At 47.0% G+C, this 20000-nt stretch overlaps 1 protein-coding gene across 2 annotated transcripts in view; it reads right to left on the reverse strand.

The window, feature by feature from the left end:
* The window catches only part of khdrbs3 (KH domain containing, RNA binding, signal transduction associated 3), a 116797-nt gene that overhangs the window by 37971 nt on the left and 58826 nt on the right, over positions 1 to 20000 (reverse strand). For both annotated transcript variants that reach the window (XM_062529371.1, XM_062529372.1), the window contains exons 3-4: positions 8684 to 8800; positions 211 to 357 (exon numbers count right to left, since the gene is read on the reverse strand). In XM_062529371.1, coding sequence (XP_062385355.1) covers positions 211 to 357; positions 8684 to 8800 — 264 coding nt within the window. The remainder of the gene's footprint in view (positions 1 to 210; positions 358 to 8683; positions 8801 to 20000) is intronic.

Consider the following 20000-nt stretch of genomic DNA (forward strand, 5'->3'; position numbering starts at 1 on the left):
GAAACAAAACCGAGAAAGAAAAGAAACAACAGTCAGAGAGTGAAAAGACAGAGGAGAAGGGGGAAAAAAAGGAGCAGAAGTCAAAATATTGTGACGGCCAATACAGGAATCGGACACAGAGATAAAGAATGGAGTGATGGAAAAAAGAGGAGAATGAGAGAGAACATGAACACAGAGCAAACAGAAGAAGGAGGAACAGAGGGCTCGTACAGGGATGAGGAACTTCTTGATCTCCTCCAGTGCATGGCCCATCCTGGCGTAGGCTTCCGCCGGCGGCGCAAACACCTCGATCAGCACGTGCAGGTCCTCGTTCAGGTGCTGGTATTTGGACTCGCCGCTCTTCCGTAGCTCCTCTTCCTGGAGACAGGGGGCGAAACAATAGCGGTTAGCGTCGAGGCCCTAGCAACAGATGTCTGTGCAAAAATAATCTCATTTAGTAGGGAAAGGGAGATATGAGAAGAAGGTTGAGAGAGGGCCTGCACTGTGGTGTGCTGTGGGCTGTGGTGGTGGTGGTGTGTGTGTGTGTGTGTGTGTGTGTGTGTGTGTGTGTGTGTGTGTGTGTGTGTTGTTGTTGTTGTTGTTGTTGTTGACACAACAGGTGTGAAATGTAAAACATAAGACAGATACTGTAGTTTGTGAAGCATTCTACCACCAGAAAACAAAGAACCATTGTTTGTGTGCTTCCTGTTGCAAAGCACCGTTTGTTTATGGAGTGAATTGTTTTTCAAAACGACTGTCATGAGACTCAAGATAAAGACATACTGAGGCAGTGTATTTTTCTCCTTTATAAAACACATAAAAGTGTTGAATGATCTCGCATGGGTTTACCAGATGCACAGTATCTCTCTCACCAACATATCATTTCAACTGTTTCCTCCATCAAAAATCATCTCGAAACAACGTCTTTCACTAACCATGTTAGCACTTCATAGCAGAAGTTATACATAGCAGCTTATAATGTTCTAAATGTTCTCAGGGACCTAGACATCACGGCACTTCTGTGATTCTAGACTAGAACAACCTGTTCCAGGCTCTAATCCGTACAATTATGTCCATGTAAGTCCATGTCTGTGTGTGTGTGTGTGTGTGTGTGTGTATGTGTGTGTGTGTGTGTGTACAATTATCTGTAAGTGATGGCATGTTTAGGTGAAGGTACATCACTGCGGGTCTCCTGGCGCGCTGTGACGTCTGTGCCACGTTGGCATGTTTGTGGCACTAATGAAGAGGGACAGGATGCCAGGGCGTGCGACAGTCAGTCATTACACTCCAATCAGCATTGATAGAAGAGAAAATAGATCCCCTCCCAGCGCTACCACTGTCAGTGTTGCGGCTCTTAAAGGCGCTCAGCACAGCTAATGAGCCGGCCCCGGGCGCTCTCTGGGTGATTTTACACTTCCATATCACAAGACACACACACGCACGCACGCACGGCACGCACACACACACATGCAAACACACACACATACACACACACACACACACACACACACACACACACACACACACACACACATACTGTACTTACTGAATATACTCTTTGTCCACACACAGGATGATAGAAACTCATAGCCTACACCTATGTTGGACACAGTCTATGGTTGGTATTTTTTACAGTCTATGGTTGGACATGTACACTTTCACACACACCACACACACACACACACACACACACACACACACACACACACACACACACACACACACACACACACACACACACACACACACACACACGCCACATCATTATAAATAACCTGCTTTTAAGAGAGCCCCAGTGTGTGTTAACAAGATGCTAATCCTGCCCATAAATCTGCCTCTTACGAGGAGAGGTCTCTGGTCTGTCGTTCCTCCGCTCCGCTCCGCTCCGCCTCTCCCTCCCTTAGCCCTGACAATCAGCATGGAGGACGTGAGCGGGACACACACACACACACACACACACACACACACGCGCACACACACACACAGACATTATCACGTTCACACTGGCATCCACGTCTACACATCTCTGACGCTCTGACGTAGACCTGGACATGTGACTGAAGCAGCAGCATATGTCAATTGAGTGTGTGTGTGTGTGTGACAGCGGAGGAGGGAGAGGGAGAGAGATGAGTAGACGTGGATGTCAGTGTGAACGTGATAATGTGTCTGTGTGTGTGTGTGTGTGTGTGTGTTTGTGTGTGTGTGTGTGTGTGTGTGTGTGTGTGTGTGAATGTGTGCATAACCTGGAGATTTACGCATCTGAGTGTATGTAGCACCTGTGTGGAGGCTTAGTGGTGTTATGAGAGTGGGTATGTGAGTAAGTGCTTCTCTCTGTGTGTGTGTGTGTGTGTGTGTGTGTGTGTGTGTGTGTGTGTATGTGTGTGTGTGTGTGTGTGTGTGTGTGTGTGTGTTTGTGTGTGAGTAAGCAAGTGTATGTATGTGTCTGTTATGTACAGTACAAGAGAACACAAGCAGCATGGAGTTTATAGGCTTAGAAGTGCAATGAGTGGGTGTCTGCATGTGTGTCTATGTGTGTATGTGTGTGTGTGTGTGTATATGTGTGTGTGTGTGTGTGTGTGTGTGTGTGTGTGTGTGTGTGTGTGTGTGTGTGTGTGTGTGTGTGGTTGTGTGTGTGTGTGTGTGTGTGTGTGTGTTTGTTGTTAGAAAGTGTGTGTGTGTGTGTGTGTGTGTTGTTAGAAAGTGTGTGTGTGTGTGTGTGTGTGTGTGTGTGTGTGTGTGTGTTTCTATATATAGAACACAAGAAGTATTGAGCCATGCACCTGTGGTCCCGCAGGGCTCGCATGAGTAAATGGGAAGTGTGTGTGTGTGTGTTTGTGTGTGTGTGTGTGTGTGTGTGTGTGTGTGTGTGTGTGGTGTGTGTGTACATGTTTGTTTATATGAACTCCCCCCCCTCTCCTCATCTCTCCCCCGATAAGAGGCATCGATAATCCTGGCTGTTGGCAGTGGGGCGACTGTGCCGGGGGCGCGGTGGGGATTAGGTCTATCTGCCTCTGCTCTCCCTATCTGCCGGCTCCATCTCCCCTCCAAACAGCCACTCATCAAAACCCCCATTCTCTTCCTCGAAGAAGGGTGCCACAAAGCATGCAAACAAGAGAAAGACAGAACAAGAGAGAGAGAGAGAGAGAGGGAGGGTGGGAAGGGAGGGAGGGGGAGAGGGAAGGATGGAGAGGGGGAGGGTGTTTGTGCTTGTGTTTGGATGAGACAGGGTGAAACTGAAGTGTATGTGTGTAGATGTGTGTGTGGCTCTCTGAGTGTGTGTGTGTGTGTGTGTGTTTGTTTGTTTGCATGCAAGAGTGAGTATTAAAGAGAGACAGGAGTGTGAGCGCTCGTACGCACTTGTCTGTGCATGAGGGCGTCTTTGATAGAGCAAGAAGAGGAGAGAGCAAACGAGAAAGCATGCATGAGAGACAGACAAAAAACGAGAGGAAGAAAGAAAGAAAGAGAGTAAGAGAGAGAAAGACAGAGAGAGAGAGAGAGATAGGAGAGAGAGAATGGCAGAGGTAGAGGAGCCTTTCGAAAGAGAGAGAGAGAGGCAAAAGAAGAACAAAAAAAAAAAAAAACACAGATTGGATGTGAGGATCACAAAGGAGCTGACAAGAGCTCCTCGGCTCTGCCTGCTGCCGCTGCAGGAGGAGATCAGCGGGCAGGGGAGTCTGAGCGAACGCCCGCCTGCCTGCCTACCCGCCCGCCCGCCCGCACACCCACCCGCGCCCCGACAACAACGGATCATCCCTCGCCGAGCATCCCTCTTCGCCGCGGCAACAGGAGGGGTGTCACGGGGAGGCGAAGTCGAAGGAGAGGAAAGACGAAGAGAAAGAAGAAAAAAAAAGAAAACAATACCATGCACCTCTCTATCTCGCGCCGCGCCAGCCGTATCCATTACGCTCTCCATTCGCTGAATTCCGAGAGGGCAACATCAAAGGGAACCAATTATACCTCGGCGCAATTACTTGGCGTCTCTGTGCGACTGTAAACCAAAAGTGAAAGAAAGAAAGAGAAAGGAGAAAAAAAGAGAAAGAGAGAGAGAGAGAAAGAGAGAGAGAGAGAGAGACAGAGAGAGAGAGAGAGAGAGAGAGGTGGATAAGGGGGGGGGGGAGAGGGAGAGACCCCCTGCGGCCGAGAGAGGGCCAGTGCCCTCCTCAGCTCCTCAGCCAACCCAATTTCAGCGCGCACTCCGTCTGATTTCTGTGTGTGCCGATCTCCCCCCGAGGCCTGTGGCCTCTGAGTGAGACGCGAAGGCGGGCCGACGAGTTTGGAGCGTGTGTGTGTGTGTGTGTGTGTGTGTCTGTGATGATGAAATGGTAAATAAAAACACATCCAATTATTGGCTGATATAGCTCTCTACTTAAAACACACACACACACACACACACACACACACACACACACACACAAACACACACACGGATGCACACACACACGCAAACACACCTACTGTGTAGATAGACGCCCCCCCCCCCCCCCCCCCCCCCCCCCCCCCCACACACACACACACACACACACACACACACACACACAGAGCCGCCCATAACCCTTATGGATATAAAGTCTGCAGCCCGTCCGATAGTTAGTTATTATATTGCATCTCTGAAGCAAAGAGGAGCTGGTAGGTGGCAAACCTGTGCCTTGAGGTGGTGGGTGAGTAAGAGGGAAAGACAAAGAGAGGGAGAGGGAGAGATAGAGACGGAGGGAGGGAGGGAGGGAGGAAGGGGAAGAACAGACGTCAAAGCTCTTCAACTGCGTGCAAACGAAAAGTTCCAGGGCTTGTCTCATTTAGCGTTAGTGGGACGAGGCAGAAAGCAAGCGATAAAGAGAGAGAGAGAGAGAGAGAGAGAGAGAGAGAGAGAGAGAGAGAGAGAGAGAGAGAGAGAGTGGGAGCAAGAGAAGGAGAGAGAGAGAGAGAATGAATGAGAGACAGAGACAGAGAGAGAGAGCAAGCAAGATGTTTATTTAAAACAATGGAGCTATTTCTGCCTGACAGAGCGGAGTGGAGAGAGGAGCTCAGCGCGGCCCTAACCGCGGCGGAGTGGAAGCGGGAGCGGAGTGGAAGCGGAGCATGAGTCACAGCCCCAGCAGACACGCTCGGGTCCTGCCTGCCACCCGCCGCGCCGCCACCGCACCGCACCGCAACGCAACGCAACGCCAAGAGCCCCCCTCTCACAACAGGACGTGCTGTATGGAGTCACAGGAGAGGACATGAGATGAGCACCGACTCAGAGAGAGGAGGAGAGAGAGAGAGAGAGCGTGGACGAGAAGTGTGTTAGAGACAGAGAGAGAGAGAGAGAGAGACAGAGAGAGAGAGAGAGAGAGCGTGGACGAGAAGCTGAGTGAGTGAGTGTGTGAGTGAGTGTGTGAGAGACAGAGAGAGAGAGAGGGGGAGGGAGAGAGAGACAGAGAGATGCCATTACTCACTTAATCATGACCAATTGACCACTTCTCTTGCAGGACTGGTCAGACCAGTTGCTGGAGGCTTTGAGAAGTGGAAAGGAAATAACCTCTACAGTAGGCCCGCCTACCCTGCACAATGATTGGCACCTTTGCTAGTTGACTTAAAACAGGTATAAAAAATAATCTGTTGGTATTTCATTGTAATCTCACAATGCAAACAGTGAGGAAAAATCCAATCTTGAAGGGAAGCAAATTAATTCTGAGAAAAAGGGAAATCGCATAAAGAAATAAATATTTGAACAAAAACACATTGCTCACAATTATTGGCAAATAATTACCAAAGGAGCCAATACATCTGGAGGGTACTGTAAAATGAACAGCTGCTAGTTGATGGTGCCAACATTTGGGGGCAAAAAATATTTTATTTTTACATATTTCTGACTGACTTAACCTGTTGACACCTGAAGATCTTCCCTCAACACTACAAGGGTTTAGAAGATGTTCAACCATTTCTCTTCAACATTCACCAATCATGAGCAACTGCAATGGACCATTCCATCTGTTTAAGAAGGCTACTGTACATCGATCTATGGGAACACCAGAGGATAGGCACACAAAGGCCTTGGTGATGGTCTAATAGAGATCCCAATCAATGCCTGTGTTTGAGCACATCACTACTTCATGAACTCTCCATCCAACCCCATCCAACCCCATCCTACCCCATCCTACCCCAGGTCTATTAACACAGAGAGGGTCAGTCAGCTTCACCTCTGTCCTTATGATTCCATCACATCTCCTATTGGACACTGTGAATCCTGACATAAGCCTGACACATCTGATCAATGCTGCTTCGCACAGGTCATCCATGTACAAGAAGGGTCAGAACATGCAGAACATCACACACGTGTTACAACCTCCAGCGCTGGCAACTGACACGTGTTAAATATTTCACTGATTTCCCTGTGTGTTCTCCTATATAGTATAGGGGCTTGACCAAGCAGGTGCCGTTTGGATTCTCTCCATCTTCCGTTCTGCTCCTCTATTCTCCTACTACACTGACCCTGATATATCCTGCAACCGACCAGAATATAGGAGGCCCTATTGACATTGTTGAGTTTTATTTATTAAATTTTTTTTTGAGGGGGGGGATGGGGGGGGAGTATTCATACGCCGTCCCTCACTTGATATTCTGTGCTTCCCTTTCTCTGTATTGATGCTCTGTAGCTGCAAAACTGAGCTTCTTGTCTTCCTCTTTCTTCTTATCTGGACACATTCAGACTCGTGTGAGCGAAGGTTGTCGGAGTATCCATATCCTGGCGCTATGAGAGTAAGATATGGAGTGGGCCCCTCCTGCCCACAGAGAGAGGGAGAGAGAGAGAGAGAGGGAGGGAGAGAGAGAGAGAGAGAGAGAGAGAGAGAGAGAGAGAGAGAGAGAGGGAGAGAGAGAGGTGTCAGCACCTCTGGGGCTCGGCGGTGCTTTTTAGTGGGTGGGGGGGGGGGGTCTGCTTACACCAGCAGCCTGGCGGCGACAGGCGATCCCTCCAGCGCGGGGCGCACAGCGGCGCAATCTGTCATCAGAGGCCCCCATTGATCGCGGGGCGTAGCGCCGCCGCGCAGCGCAGCGCTCGGAGATCGAGGGAGAGGGGGCAGAGAGAGAGAGGCGATGCCGCTACCCGCTACCACTACCGCCGCCGCCGGCGTACATAAGGGGCACGCAGCACAATCAGCAGGCCGACAAATCACTAGTGACAAAGCCTCGCCGAGGAGACAATCACATCGCTAACCTCCCCCGCCGACCGCATGCCTGCGTCCATCACCGAGAGAGGGGAGGTGGAGGAGGAGGGAGGAGTGAGGAGGGGTGCACATGATGCTTCTCTCGCAGTCTGCTATATGACAAGCGCAATGGTCAAGCAGCGAGCCCCAGAGAAGGAGAAGGAGATGCTGTGGGGGTGTGGTTAGAGGCATATACTACTGTATATGTAGAGAGAGAGAGGGAGAGAGAGAAAGAGAAAAGAGAGAGAAAGAGAGCATGTGAGAGAAATATTGCAAAAGAGAGCGAGAGATCATTAAAAGGATATATATATATATATCCACCTTATTCCTTAAAACGGAAATCTGTCCGGTTTTCATCTTTCTTCAGAGTATGCTTCAAGTGAGATATCTTTCGAAATGTTGACAATCCTGCCCTCAGCATGGAAATACTACATATTATACAACAATTGGGTTCTAAGAAGCTATTTCTTTGTTTCTGATTGGCCGAGAGACGTTCCATGAGTTGAAATATCCCACGATAATCCACTCGGACTTTTCACAGCTAATAATAAATCACTCCGCGATACAATGTCAAGTTGTGAAGTGTAAAACGAACTGTCACGTTGCATCCCAGCTGAAATACAGACGCTCAGAACGTAGAATATGACGGAGGTGGATATTAGCTAGTTGGATGGCATGTAGGCTAAGTAAAATAGTGATGTTTCAAAGCTAAAAGCATGTCCTAACCAGACGCAATGCGAGCTAACGTTTATTGCTTGACAACGGGAGAGATAGAACTAACGACTGGCTTTTGGCCATAGCAACGTGCTTTTAGAACTAACGACTGACCTTTGGCCATAGCAACCATCCATTTAGAACTAGTAACGGCAGTTTGTCCTGCAAGTAGCCTAATAGAAATTTGTGGCGGAGAGAAGTAGTTCTACAAACAAGACAGTTTTAGCGATTTAAACGTATAGATTATAATGGGAAATTAGCGCAAAAAACAAGTGGTAGAATTGTTGTATAAAAGCAATATAGCACTCGTGGTCGTGGGTTGTTGCTGGATATTCCCACGGGTGTTGTTGCCTGCGCCACTCGGCCTCCGGCCTCGAGGCTACGGCCGAACAACACCCGTGGGAATATCCAGCAACAACCCACTCCCACTCGTGCTATATTGCTTAAATATATAACGGATATAAAATACAAAAATTTACTTTTATATGCGTTATGATATGTTAAGCACTGTCAACTGTCACGTTAAAATCGATACAATGCAGCTTCGCCGCAAAATAGAAAAAAAACGTTTTCTGAATACTGAGGTGTCATGGCGACGCCCATTGTTGGCTAAGGAATATCTTGGATAGCGTCTCAGCATCCTGAGCATATACACAGTGTGTGAGAGAACAACAGCACCATCGCTTGAGAGGGACAAAGAGAGTGTGTTGAGCGTGAGAGATTGAAAAGGAGAGGGGATAGAGGGAAAGAGAGAAAGACAACAAGCGCATCCAGTAAAACAAGCAAGCAGCGGGCCGGGGGCCGGTTACCTTCTCTTTGTCTCTCATGGAGCCTTTGCCGAGGATTGACATCTTTGTGAGCGTGTCTTCCTGTAGCCGCTTTAACGAGTTCCCGCGCGGGCCGAGCAGTTTGCCCACAAAGTTGAACTGCAACGAGGAAGAAGAGGAGGAAGAGGAGGAAGAGGAGGAAGAGGAAGAGAAAATGTTAGCTTCGGTGATTGACTGCTGCAGCGGAGGCGCCAGAGACAAGGGAAATCAAATCAGTTCATTTGAGTCCAACCCAGTCACATAATGAGAACTCCCAGCATGTGTTCCTGGGATGAAACAGACCATTAGCAGCTACCTCCATCCCCATATCTCTTTTAATGAGAAAAACACTGTCAGTTGTCGGCAGTGATTTGTTCAATCAAGTACATTTCAAAGAATACTTCTCTGTGCTTGCATGTCGTTTACATGCGTCCTTGGAGACGCTCAATACACCATATGGATTCGACTGTATATTCCTTATGCAATTATCAATTGCAATCCATGTCTTATTCACACTATACTAATGTCTGTAACATCTCAACAATCCGCCCTTCTTAACCAGACTTTGTCAAACAAAGTGCTGTTTTATCCATAGACACGGGAAGGAGTGTAAAGGCTGAAGACAGCAGAGCCTTTCGCTGAAGTTCCACTCAAGATTTCATGAGCGGAATAAATCACACAGGCACAACTGGAGTCTGTAAGTCAGTGGAAGAGAAAGACAGATAGAGAAAGGGATAGAGAAAGAGAGAGAGAGAGAGAGAGAGAAACCGAAAAGAGATTGCTGGAGGAATGTGTGACAAGATAAATAAGAATATAGATGAAGAGAGTGCTGCATGGAGAGAGTGAGGGAGAATTTGAGGGGAAAAAAGAAAGAGAAAGAAAGAAAGAAAGAAAGAAAGAAAGAAAGAAAGGATGAGCATGTGGAGAAGAGGGAGAGACACAAGCAGTGTTCGAATGACATAGAGCGGATAGAGGAAGAGGATGCCACACTTATCTGTTCACGGGTACCTCTTAAAGGTGAGTTATGCCGCTGTCTCAATCTGCCCTTCAGGCCATTAATTAACCATGGCAGAGAGAGACAGAGTGAGACAAAGAGCCAACGAGAGCGAGAGAGACAAAGAACGAGAGAGAGAGAGAGAGAGAGAAAGAGAGGGAGAGTGAGAGAAAATGCTCTCTTGCTGACCGGTGAAGTCATCATGAACGGCTAAGTCCATGCCAGCGTTCGCCGCTGCGAGAGCACCACTCTTGGGACCAATCTGCTGACCTACATGAGATGCTGATACGAGGCCGCCATATTCACTCAGGGTGCCTCTCAACATATCTCCTCGATCCTCGATGCTCGATCCTCGAGGGGCGTTCCCACTGTTCTATAACTAACACTGGATAGACTATCCCATTGTTGCCGCCCCATCATTCTTTATGTAGATCTGTGAGGACGAGGTTCGAGGAAGGAAGGGAGGGTGTATAAAAGCCCTAATGAGAGGCACCCCATACTCTCCATAGGCACAGCAATGTTCCCCTTTCAGTTGAAACAAATTATGAAGCACACCTGCTTCCAGTGCAGCAACACATCCAACGTAAACAAAAGGTGTAGGGGTGATTTACGGCGATACGCTAGCGGCGCGCACACGGGAATAGCACATTACTCTCCAGGTGGCAAATATTTAAATACCCACGCGAGGGTGCGATACATAAACAAATACGATGAGACGAAAGGGCGTTATTCTCATATTTCTTTGCCTGAGTAATGAGAGGGCTTTTTTCCATTACAAAAGACAGGACACCTGTTGTTCATCTCCCCCCCATGTAAATACACAGCTGGGATAATATTTACTTAACTTGGGCCTGCTTTCCATACGGGGCTGTTAACAGTGGGCGTCTGCAATCCTCTTGCCAGTGCGAGGAATTGAGGCTCTTATATCTTTTTTTTGTGGAATTAATACTAATGTTTATTCATAACTAATAATAACTAATGTACGGGTAATTATTGGAGTATGTTATATAAACACTACCGTGACCAAAAAAAAATGGACGTTTACGTTATATGAGGAGACAGCTATTGTTGGCTCTTCGTCCTCCACATGAATGTCTACTTTGCATATAATGTTCGGAGTCCTCCCTTTAGCCAAAGTAAATTAAACATGCAACCTTTCACACTGGCCCCTGTAACCCCACATAACTAGCTTTGCATTACACTTTCATAAAAGCACACCTTAAGGCACAAACTCATTAAAGCCGGTTGTTAGTGGAATCACTGCAAAATCATCTAACTTTTGGACAGAGAATCTCTGACCACCCTCAGGTCATCGTTTGAGATTCTGCATGTACTTTTTAATGCGACTCTGCCCAGAACCGTTCGTTCTTGTGTTTCTTGTCAAGAGAACAGTTTTACCCAAAGCAGCTACCAGAGCGCAGAGGGAGAACAGACCTACATTTCTGGAGACTGCTGCCTTGCAAATGAATTTGTGACCTTGGAGTTGCTAGCGCAACAAGAACAATTTTTTTTTTGCTTTTCTTTCATGTTTTGCTGTTAACTTTGGCAACCATGGCCTGTTTTGTTCCATCAGAGTCTTATATCAAGGGCTCGCCCCCCCCACCCCCCACCCCACCCTACCCCCCTGACTGGGTGTGCTCTGATCACTGAGATGTGAGATGTGGGCCTCCTCCACCTGAATGAAGTGATGATGGATCTCAACATTAGAGACGTGATCTCACCGTCTCACTCCAACTGGGATCTTACACCATAACACTCAAGTCTTTCCTAACACTCCAGTACAGAGCACTGTGGAGAAGCAGAGGGAGGGAGAGAGAGAGAGAGAGAGAGAGAGAGAGAGAGAGAGAGAGAGAGAGTGAAGGAGGGAATGAGTAAGGAAAAAGTCATGCTCATCAACAAGCAATTTAGCAATAGGATCTGGCTGTAATATGCTCTCACATTGGGTCTACAAGCCATTTGGAACAAATTTAGCTGTATAGGGAGAAAAAGAAAACTCCTATTGTTTAATATCTTAGAAATACGCCAACATCTGTAGGGACTAATCCAGGGGGACCTATTGCTATTCATGCTCATTGAAAGATACATTTCATACTTGTTAAACTTTCCTCAAAAGCAGACTGTATCCTCAAATTCCCCAACTCTACTAGAACATTCAGAAAATCCAATATATGCCAGGCTGTACTCTCTGATACTTTCGACTGATCTTCAGTGCCCTGATATCACAAAAAGGGCTGAGCTAGATAACTATAAACACTACAAGATGTTGTGGACTTTTCAGACATTCCTGTTTTTCTCCTCAGCACTGTCTATTTACTCTTTGCAACATAAATCAGTTTGGGACTGCAGGAGCAAGCAAAATATTGTGAATGACAAAAAAAGAGTCCCACAATCTCCTAAATGACAATGGTGACTGCTGTGCACTGTACAGTACATCAGGGGTGCCTACCAGTAACTACGAGGGTTAGCTTTTTACTAACATGGTATGATGCATTAGTCAACTAACCAACATCTTAGTTACGACTGTTTGCCAAAAGCATCATACTTACGTAGTACTTTGTAACCATGATAGTTTCCAAACTTCAGTAGTCTAAACTAAGGTGGTTAATGACGTTTAGTAACATGTGAACTGGCACACCTGCAAAAAACAGATCTACGTAATCTGTGAATCATATCTGTTTTTCTTTATTCAGGGTCATTAAGTTTATTCATTGGTTCATGTGCATGTAGGCTGACCTCGCAAATTAATGACTGCTTTGAATTGACTCTTAAACATGTGTCATTTAAATGTGCTGGTAGAACAGTTGTACCAGAGAGGGTTAAAGCAGAGCGGATAGTAATGAAGGATCTTTGGTTGTACACTCTACTGTAATTTACCCCCTATTTATCCATTAACACTGTCAGCTCTGTGGTGCAGTGTGTTAGTAAAATGACAGTCAAGAGTTTGAATCTTGAGTTGAGATTTCTACAATCTTGAGTTGAGATTTCTACAATATTCTCACCATTGTGTACTTATCAGACTATCTATACTCAGACTACCCCCCCCCCCCCCCCCCCCCCCAAAACACACACACTCACACACACACACACACACACACACACACACACACACACACACTCCATGATGATGTTTAAATCAAAGGCTTCATATTCACAACTGACTGATTAAGTGTGCACCTTGTGCTATTATCTTCTGGTGTGTGACTTTGACTGACGTGCACGCTGCTGCAAATTGACTTTTAAATTATGCATTTCCTGCCTGAGGCATTTCAAAATATGGATGTATGGTGGTTAGAGGTGTAACATATCAACCAGAACCCTGACTCCATTTATAATTAATAATTTCCACACAAAACAAATTGGTGTCAGCGACGTCTTTAACATGAAGATCCACGGAACTATGCTACTATTATTCTACCAGAGGTCGAGATGTATAGTTGTAACTACAAAACTTTATGATAGTGGTCGTGAACGTTCGTTGCTACTACAGTTTTGGGAAACTGCAGTAGCGATGCATCAGACTGTATAAGTTCCATCACCATAGTTTAAACTATCGCTTTGAGAAACAGTTCTGTCATACTTACATAGTTTCAACCATGTCAGTTGCTAACGTAGTTGCTAACTATGCTTTTTGGAAACGCACCCCTGTCTGTGGAAGGAGACAACTCAAAATACAGATAAGCTCCAGACATCGGAATGGCATTTAGGCCATGCAGCATCGGTATTTATTTATTTGACGGAGAGCACAGTTATTTACAGGCAGATTGAGAGTGCTAGGCCTCCTCGAGGCTTATGTCTAAGTGGGGCATAATGCCCGTAAATGACTGAGAGAGCGCATTTTAATGTTGATCCTAAATCACCCCACTGGCACTGGACGATTGCCTCTAATGCATGCTCTCTCCGACCATAATGCGCTGTGTATAGGGCACATTTAACGGGGTGGTTTAACAGTGTGTGGGCAGGTCACACTCTTGCTCATGGATACGGACGTGACTGCAGTAAACAAGGTGAGCAACACACGACATGGGATACACTCAACCTCAGATGGAGGCAAGTGCTCAAGCCAGCTTGAATACATGACAGGGTAAATGGTGGGAGCAGGGAGGAGAATGGTGCGGTGCTGTGCAGAAAATATATGGAGAGCAGTATGAGTTTGAAAACGATGAGTGTGCCGGTGTGCCTGTGTGTGCCTGTGTGTGTGTGTGTGTGGCAGGGGTGGGGTCTGAGTGAGTGAGAGAGAAAGAAACCGCGAACAAGAGAGACGGAGAGAGAATGAGATCCAGAAACAGAGGAGAGAAGGAGAGAGTGCTGAAGAAGAAAGAAAGAAAAAAAAGAAAGAAGAAGGCGAGGAAGTTGGTGCAGGCAATGTGAATGATTAAAAAGTCTGGAAACACCGATGGGGAGGTGGGGGGCTGGGGGGGACGAGAGATTAATCACACCTAACCGAAGGGGGTGGGGAGAGAGGCACACATCTAACATCTTTTCATCATTTCCTGCATGCATTAAAGCGTCTCCACGGCAATGGCCTGGCTTCAGGGGGGAACGAGCGGGCCGCGATCCTGCTGAGGTCAGCACAGCGTCGTCCCCGGCAACGGGATGAAAAGCATTCTGAGGCGCGGTGTGAGGGAGATGGAGACAGAACTCTCGTTTGGAGGTTAAGGACCACGACTCCTCACAGAATGTATCTGCGTGTGTGAATTGTGTGTGTAAGTGTGTGTAAGTGTGTGTATGCGTGCGTGCGCATGTGCATGTGTGTGTGTGTGTGTGTGTGTTTGATGTATAAATAATGAATTTTTGTTACACTTTTTCTTTTTCTCTCTTTCTTTTTGTTTTCTCTCTCTCTCACTCTGTCTGGGTGTTATGAGTTGCCTTGGAGTTAGTGCAACTGTGCAACTGTGTGTGTGTGTGTGTGCGCGTGTGTGAGTGTGTGTAAGCGATTATGTGCACACTTTGAGAAGGAGTTGTGTATCAGGGTGGCTTATTCCTCTCAGGTTCTGCCGGCTGGATTGCACAGGGAGGTGACACGGGGGGAAAGCGCTGGAAACAAAACCCCCACCCTTTGACACCGAGCCACTCTGGGAAATTAGCTCCCTGCTTCTCCGCTAACTTTTCCTTTGTCTTGGCTCGGCATAATCCGCTTCTAAGGTGTCTCTTTGGCGTCACGTTAAAGTATGCAAAGCCCACGAAAGCGAACTTGAAAGCCTTAAAAGCATTGCGCAGCTCATCCATATGCAAAAATGAACGTTCCTTCCTTTTTGTACTCGTCTGTACATTTCCGCTCTTCCTCCATCTCTCTCTCTCTCTTTCACTCTCTCTCCCTCTCTGTTCCTCCATCATGCTGATCAATGACTCAAAAGTCTCTCAGCCGACGGAGAGCTCGGCAAACTCTCTCTTCCCTAAACGTCCCTCCTGTTCGCACCGCTCGATTGCAACGCCTTTTGTCTGGAGGTCGTTGCTTTGGAGGCATCTTCCATTTCCCCGACCAAAAAAAAAACGAGAGCAAAGCTTGTCCTCGACGAGCACTTAAAACTCCACACACAGATTAAAGCAGATGGGAATGGGAGGACTCAACAAGCACAACAGTCTAAAACGTCCAACCACAACAAGGTCCTTGCAACTATAGCAGCTTGAGTACTCTTGTGTTTTGTCCTATAAAGCCCTCCCAAAAAGCTACTCATCTCTATTCAGAGATAATGAAGAATAATGACTGATGCTTGGGGGCTGATATAGTGTAATAAGCTAAATAGGTGGATGGATTATTAGACACACAGAAGACATCTTGATTAGATTATACAGAATATGAATCATTTACATTTACCATGAAATATTTGTTACAAATTGAGTGCTAATAATCCAAACACGATGACACAATGACAGAAAAAAACCACACTGGCAATAGTGATAGATTATATGTTTTATAAACACTGCGTAAATGATTCATAAATACTCTCTATACAGTACAGATGAATGTTTTATGATGGGAGTGTGTGCTGTAATAGTGGGTGAGATACTTTGTGCCTTGATTTTTGTCTCTGCCTAATCTTCAAAGATCGCTGCCATTATGAAAATACCCGTGCATAATTCATGATCAGGGAGTGTGAAAGTGATTGTTGTGCATGTCTGACATTTTCAGGTGGCATCCCTGAAAAGTGCCGCTGAATTATGGAAGACCATCTGCCAGCCCCACTCCAGATGAGACCCCCCCTCCTCCCCCCTCCAATCACCACTTCCACCTGACTGCCATCCCCACCCCAACCCATGCCCCCCTTCACCTGGCACGGGGAGCACGCTTGACAGGCGAGGGGGTCTTCCACGAACACACCATCATTCCCGGATAAAAGGCTTTGATCAGTGCTTCACTTTCAGCCAATAACACTTTCATCAAGTGCCGAGGGCAAGGTGGCACAGAGATAGAGAGAGAGAGAGAGGGATAGAGAGAGAGAGAGAGAGAGAGAGAGAGAGAGAGAGAGCATGTGTGTTCAAGATCATTACTGAGGTACTCATCCTAACATATTGGTATGAAGGGTACTTGGATGATCTGGTTTTTGTAATGTAGCTCCAGAAAGTTTGCCCAATTGTGTTTGGAGAATAAAAGAGTTGGTTGAGGGGCGTTTCTTGTGTTTCTTTTTGATGGAATGACAATGTCTGCGGAGTCGCATTTTCTGGTGATTGAATAATGGATTCAGGAACAGCATGGCATTGTCATCAGATTCAGGACCCACCCCGACGGACATTACAAAACTCGTTTCTCTCTCTCTCTCTCTCTCTCTCTCTCTCTCTCACACTCTCTCTCACTCTCTCTCTTTCTCTCTCTCTCTACCTTCTCCCTGCCAGCCTTGACTGATTCTTATTGATGATCCGCCACACTTTCTCAAGACGAATTGAGCCGTCTCAGGCGCGGGTGCCCGGGAGCAGCGGCCGTCGAGTGCCCTCTCCAACACCGCCCAAGTCAAAGGGGTGATGTCTGAGGGTGGTGTGTGTGTGTGTGTGTGTGTGTGTGTGTGTGTGTGTGGTGGTGAGAGGGCAGGGGTGTGCTTGTGGGAGACGCCGCTGAGGCCGCCGCCATCAGTCCAGCCACCGCTACCTGTCAGACAGAACAAATTGAATTTGTCTTCCTTCAGTGGTTCGCTGAGGCCTCTAAACAGAGTATTAGCGGCTCCACTTATCAAAGCTGTCACAGCGAATCTGCTTAACCCGGGCCGCTGGGGGGGGGGGGGGGGGGTGGAGGTGGGGGTGGGGAGGGGGGGGGTTAGGTGGGGGTGGGGGGGTTGAGCTGGCGGAGCGTGCAGGTGATGTTAGTGCTGCCAAACTACACCTCTGGCCTGCTCCACCTGAATTGGATGTGATATTACAAGCAGCACTGAAACAAACTCTCCCAACAAGAATCAACGTTGACAAATATCCTACTCGCCACAAAGGAGTCAAAAAGAGTCTTCTCTAGATTGTTCCTTCGTTAAAAAAACCCTTTTTACCCCTTTTTCTACATTTCCTTGACATTTCCAAGAAAGTGAGTGAGTAACATGGCGTCGGCATGTGGCAAGGACGTTGCGTAAATGTTGTGTTGTGTTGTGTTCGCGCCGGCCCCCGGTGTCTGAGACCCCCCGATAAGATAGCAGGTGCTAATGCGCCGATAACGTCGTCATCTAATTTGTCACGGAAGCGGAGTCGCCCGTGCCGTCGGTATCACCTCCGCAGCCAAAGTGCCAATTTGGGAAATGCCACGGCTTTTCCGAAGTCACATTAGATGGAGGAGCTCAGATGCAATGTCAAGAGCTACTTGTCACTGTCAAGAAAGAGTGAGTGAGTGAGAGAGTGTGAGTGAGAGAGAGAGCGAGAGAGAGAGAGAGAGAGAGAGAGAGAGAGAGAGAGAGTGAGAGCTCTCGGTCGGTGTATTATCCCTCCCTCCAGACATGTCGATATCGACTTTGCAATCAAGGGGCTGAGAATTCTCACCTTCTCCAGCTCCCCTTCTCCACAATGTCTGACCGCCTCCATGGAGTGGCTAATTCCTTTAGCAATGCTACCATAGCTTAGCATCTTTCTCAAAGAACGTGAAAGAGGCGTCTGAAGTGCTGGGGAGGGGGGTGGGGGAAAGGCCTGCAGGTTACAGAGCGAGCGTAGGCAAACAGACTGTGAGTGTGTAGCCACACACACACACACACACACACACACACACACACACACACACACACACACACACACACACACACACACACACACACACACACACAACACACACAAACACACACACAGAGAAACACACACACACACACACACACACACACACACACACACACACACACAGTGAGTGAGTGCACGTTCAGTGTTTGTGTCTGGCCTCTGGGTCACCCTCCCAGTGGGGGAAGCCACAGTGCTCTATCCTCATGTCTTCTCTCAACACTTCCGCAAGGCGCACTGCACTCCCCCGACTGAACGCGCACATTAGCACCTTACTATGGGTCTGTCTCCAGCCATACATAACAAGGTCACTCGCTCAACCCCCACCTCACTGCTCCCCACCCTTCCCTCATACCTATCTCTATCCTAATGCGTGTGTGTGTGTGTGTGTGTGTGTGTGTGTGTGTGTGTGTGTGTGTGTGTATATTTGGGTGAAGGTTGTGTAATGTTCTCCACTGGAACAGTTGACTAATGCAAGCTCTCTCTCTCTCTCTCTCTCTCTCTATAATACTCTGAATATTCCAGTAACAACACCCCCCACCCTTCAATTCCCTGCATTATAAAATAACTCCATGGAATTAGCCACGGGAACATGAACTCTTCCAAATAGATTATGTACAAAGTCGTCAATGCTTTGTTGTTGTTTTTTTCCTCATCTCTCCCCGCCTTCCTTTCCCCCTTCGTCTTTGATAAAGCCTTCTACTCCACCTGAAGCCATGCCTCTTTTTATCGGATTGTTGTGCATATCTCCCCCGTAGCTGAACACACTGGCATCAACATAACCAAAAGAGAGAGAGAGAGAGATAGAGAGAGAGAGAATGAGAGAGAGAGGAAGAAAAACAGCAGACAAGCAAACAAAGAAATCCATTAAGACATCGTCTGCAAATCACCATCCAAATAAATGGACCTTGGCAAATGAAGGCCGCCTTTCTGTGGAAGGCCACAAGGGAGTGCTTCAAGGGAGAATATATGCACACATCCACTCTAAGCAACACATGCCAACCATAATGTGTGTGCATGTGTATGTGTGTGTGTGTGTATGTGTGTGTGTGTGTGTGTGTGTGTGTGTGTGTGTGTGTGTGTACACATATCAAGGTCACTACAACCTCTACAGAAATGATAAGGCTATGGGTTCTTTGTGTATGTGTGTGGTCTTATACCTCTCTTGAAATTACTTGGTTGTGTGTGTGTGTGTGTGTGTGTGTGTGTGTTTGTATGAGTCCTTGTAGAGGGAGAGAGAGAGGGGACAAGTGTGTGTGTGTGTGTGTGTGTGTGTGTGTGTGTGTGTGTGTGTGTGTGTGTGTGTGTGTGTGTGTGTGTGTGTGTGTGTGTGTGTGTGTGTGTGTGTGTGTGTGTGTGTGCGTGTGTGCGTGTGTGCTGGGTGATAGGAGATCCATACTTTGTGCATACGGGTGAACAGCATGTCAAGGATAGGCTTTTGCTTTGAAGAGATTAAGCATCAAACAGACACACAAGGGGCACAGGTGCTCTGGACACGGGATCGAGTCCAGTTGGATAGCCACACAGATCACATTAGAGGGCACTCTGATGAAAGCACCGAGACTCAGCACTACACAATACATGTCATTGAGTTAAAGGGACACTTCACCGATTAGCATTAATCTTTGTATCTTTAGAAAACCAGTCATGTTTTTGAATGGTCGTGTATCATTCCCTCAGTTTGCCTTGAGATGGGAGAAATACGGATTTCAATGAAACCCATGAATAGGACTTCCTGCTTTCAATGATGTAAAATGATGATTTTTACATCATTGAAAGCACGAAGTCCAACATTGAAATCCATATTTCCATATCCATATTTTATTTGAAGGATGAAGGGTGGTATAAGTGTGGCTGTTTTTAAGACTAGCGATAGCAGAAGTGACTGCCAGGCTGTGATGAAAATGTTCTGAATGCTAGTGTACTTGAAAAAGAGAATCCCGCACACTGTCCATTACGCATGCAAACATTTATTTAGTATTCATAACGTTTCGGTCATGGACCTTCCTCAGGTGAAGGTCCATGACCGAAACATTGTGAATACTAAATACATGTTTGCATGCGTAATGGACAGTGTGCGGGATTCTCTTTTTCAAGTATAACTGGGTAACCTATTCTGACGCACCTGTCCCCACAAAAGAGGTGTGCAAA

The sequence above is a fragment of the Sardina pilchardus genome, chromosome 24, assembly GCF_963854185.1.
Source record: "Sardina pilchardus chromosome 24, fSarPil1.1, whole genome shotgun sequence".
NCBI lineage: Eukaryota > Metazoa > Chordata > Actinopteri > Clupeiformes > Clupeidae > Sardina > Sardina pilchardus.